The sequence below is a fragment of the Mytilus edulis genome, chromosome 11 (assembly GCF_963676685.1).
Source record: "Mytilus edulis chromosome 11, xbMytEdul2.2, whole genome shotgun sequence".
Taxonomy (NCBI): domain Eukaryota; kingdom Metazoa; phylum Mollusca; class Bivalvia; order Mytilida; family Mytilidae; genus Mytilus; species Mytilus edulis.
In genome coordinates, this window is record NC_092354.1 from 38418436 (window position 1) to 38421765 (window position 3330).

General features: G+C 35.8%; 1 protein-coding gene across 1 annotated transcript; it reads left to right on the forward strand.

The window, feature by feature from the left end:
* The first annotated feature begins 788 nt into the window (after window positions 1-788).
* Window positions 789-1211, forward strand: LOC139494238 (uncharacterized). Its single transcript, XM_071282407.1, has one exon. It carries the CDS (start codon window positions 789-791, stop codon window positions 1209-1211), a length of 423 nt encoding a protein of 140 aa, XP_071138508.1.
* The last annotated feature ends 2119 nt before the right edge of the window (window positions 1212-3330 follow it).

Genomic DNA, 3330 nt, shown 5'->3' on the forward strand with positions numbered 1-3330 from the left:
TTTGGCCAGCACATTTATTAAAAATCCGTTCTTCAGTTGTTTCTTTTATAATAAAGGAAACATGTACAGTAGGTAATATTGGTTGCAAAGAAACGATTTTAGAAAACTCTTTGAAGGTAATGTTTTTTTGGTTTTTTTTGGGTTTTTTTTTTGTGTATCAAAATATTTAAGACAAATTGAATTTTAAAATTATCAATTTCCCCCACCTTAGTAGCAATATAACAAACTTCACCTGCATATGGGATATACATTTTCCAAAAGAGGGACAAAAGATATCAGAGGGAGAGTCAAACGCATATATAGAAAATAAACTGACAACGACATGGCTAAAAATAAAAAGGCAAACAGACAAATAATAGTACAGAAGACACAACATAGAAACTAAAGACTAAGCAACACGAACCCCACCAAAACCTTTGGGTGATCTCAGGTGATCTGGAAGAAAATGCAGATCCTGCTCCACATGTGGGACCCGTTGTGTTGCTTATGTTATTACAAATACGGTAAATAGTCTAATTCGGTAGATCACATTCGTGAAAAGGGAAAGGGTGTTGTAGTTACGACATACATAACATATCCGAAATCATCTGTGAAATTGTTATTCCATAACGGTCAACTAACTCGTGATGGCGTCCTTAAAATTTACGAAGGGATGATTTCAACTTCACTATTTGGAACTAGTCTTAATTAAAATGAACTTGATTGGTTGATATATATTTTTTTTTACAGGAATGGTAATTGAAAATACATTTACAACAACCGATTTTACACACGTGAATTTGATCAAAATGCAGTACGAAGTTAATATCAACAAATATGATCTTGATTTAAGTGGAATTACGACGCTAACATTTGAGGTGAAGGCGTGCCAAGATGCTACGATTGTTATGTCCAATTCAGACGATGGAAACTCCTCGATGCCAATGTATCAATTTATTTTTTGTGGCTGGGAAAATGAAAAATCAGCTATTCGAAAACAGGATCAAGGCGTCGAAGTCAACACTCTTGGCGTTTGTAAATGTGATGAATACCGATCATTCTGGATCAGCGGTGATCTAAGGATAGGAAAAGGACTTAACGTTGGTATTAACGTTATAGCTGAGTGGACGGACCCAGATCCTTTTACAATTAGAAGCATAGGAATATACACATGGGGAGGAACGGGAGAATGGAAGGTTCAACTAGAAGGTAATATTGTTTTCTTTTCTTGATTTCTTTGTCGCTTCAATACAACCGTTGTTATTTATCAGATACATGTATCTAATTCAAATGAACTTTAGAAAATAATTTGTAAATTGTGTTCTTTAAATTCAATTGGTTGTTTAGCATTGAACAACATTGACAAGTTATGTTAAATTCGTCTTACAAAATATTATATAATGTATGTGTTTGAATTGTTTATCTTGTCATTTTCTTTGGGACTTTGAGTTCGATAAATTTGTGATTATTTTTTTACGATAAGAAAACAACTGCTGTAGTAATCTCTATATTAATGTAATTATTATCCTTATTGTTGTTGCTTACTTATATCTGTTTGTAATCATTGTATGAAAAATGACTTTTAAGTATCGATAAATTGTAAATAAAGTATTGGAATTCGTAATCGAGACTTTAAAAGAGAGGGACGAAAGATACCAGAGGGACAGTCAAACTCATCAATCGAAAATAATCCTACAACGCCATGGCTAAAAATGAAAAAACAAACAGAAAAATAATAGTACAGAACACACAACATAGAAAACTAAAGAATAAACAACACGAACCCCTCCTAAAACTAGGGGTGAACGCTAGTGTTCCCGAAGGGTAGGCAGATCCTGCTTCACATGTGGCATCCGTCGTGTTGCTTATGAGATAACAAATCCCGTAAATAGTCTAATTTAGTAGGTCGCATTTATGAAAGGGAAGGGGATTGTATTTACGACGTAAGGAATATATCCGATATCATTTGTGAAACGGTAATTCCATAACGATCAACCAATTCGTGATGAGCAACCAGGAAGATATTAAATCAGAAAAATAATAGTACAGAACACACAACATAGAAAACTAAAGAATAAACAACACGAACCTCTCCTAAAACTAGGGGTAAACGCTAGTGTTCCGGAAGGGTAAGCAGATCCTGCTTCACATGTGGCATCCGTCGTGTTGCTTATAAGATAACAAATCCCGTAAATAGTCTAATTTAGTAGGTCGCATTTATGAAAGGGAAGGGGATTGTATTTACGACGTAAGGAATATATCCGATATCATTTGTGAAACGGTAATTCCATAACGATCAACCAATTCGTGATGAGCAACCAGGAAGCTATTAAATCACGAGTTCTGTATGTTCTGGAAAGTACTGCATATTAATGTTCGCGATAACCGGTAACATTGTACGTATCAAAGCGCTTTAAACATGTCATTTGTAGTTTAGTTTAGTTTAGTTTAAACATATTTATTTATAGTGGATTGGGAAACAAGTTTTGCAACTAATATACATCCCTTTCCACTTTGCGGGTGCGAGTGCTGTCTTGTAGCGACACTAGCCTACTCTTTATCGAAATCTACAAGGGTGTCTTTAACGTGCAAGAGATATGACTCTCTCTTAACACGGGCCAGCCATTTATCGTCCCCTTCCGATGGACTATCATCGTTTCCTCAAGACCATACTCGCTAATGGTGTCAAGGGAGAGCCGAAAATTGAGTTCCTGAAATTTTCATCCCGAACGGGAATCGAACCAGGAACCTTTGGGTTAGTAATCCGATGCACTCACCACTACACCACGGCTGTCATTTGTAGATTTTTATACTTTACTGAGCTGTGTTTATAAAGGCGTGTTCATATATAAGATATTTTGAAATGTTTTGCAGTTGTGGATAACCTTTACGATGGTCGTTTCTCTCGATGTACAACAAACTATAAAGCAGTCCTGAACATTTTGATTTCAAAGAAAAACACGTCATTGTTGAAGTGTGCTGCCTTGTGTGATACGCTACTCTCATGTATTGGCCTCAACTATCATAATCAGAGGTACGTGTTGTTCTTGTGTGATACGATACTCTCATGTATTGGCCTCAACTATCATAATCAAATGTAGGTTATCATCTTGTGTGATACGCAACTCTCATGTATTGGCTTCAACTTTCATAATCAGAGGTAAGTGTTGTTCTTGTATGATACGCTACTCTCATGTATTGGCCTTAACTATCATAATCAAAGGTAGGTTATGTTCTTGTGTGATACGCTACCCTTATGAATTGGCCTCAACCATCATATTCAAAGGTAGGTTATGTTCTTGTGTGGTACGCTACTCTCATGTACTGGCTATGTTCTTCTTCATTTTCATT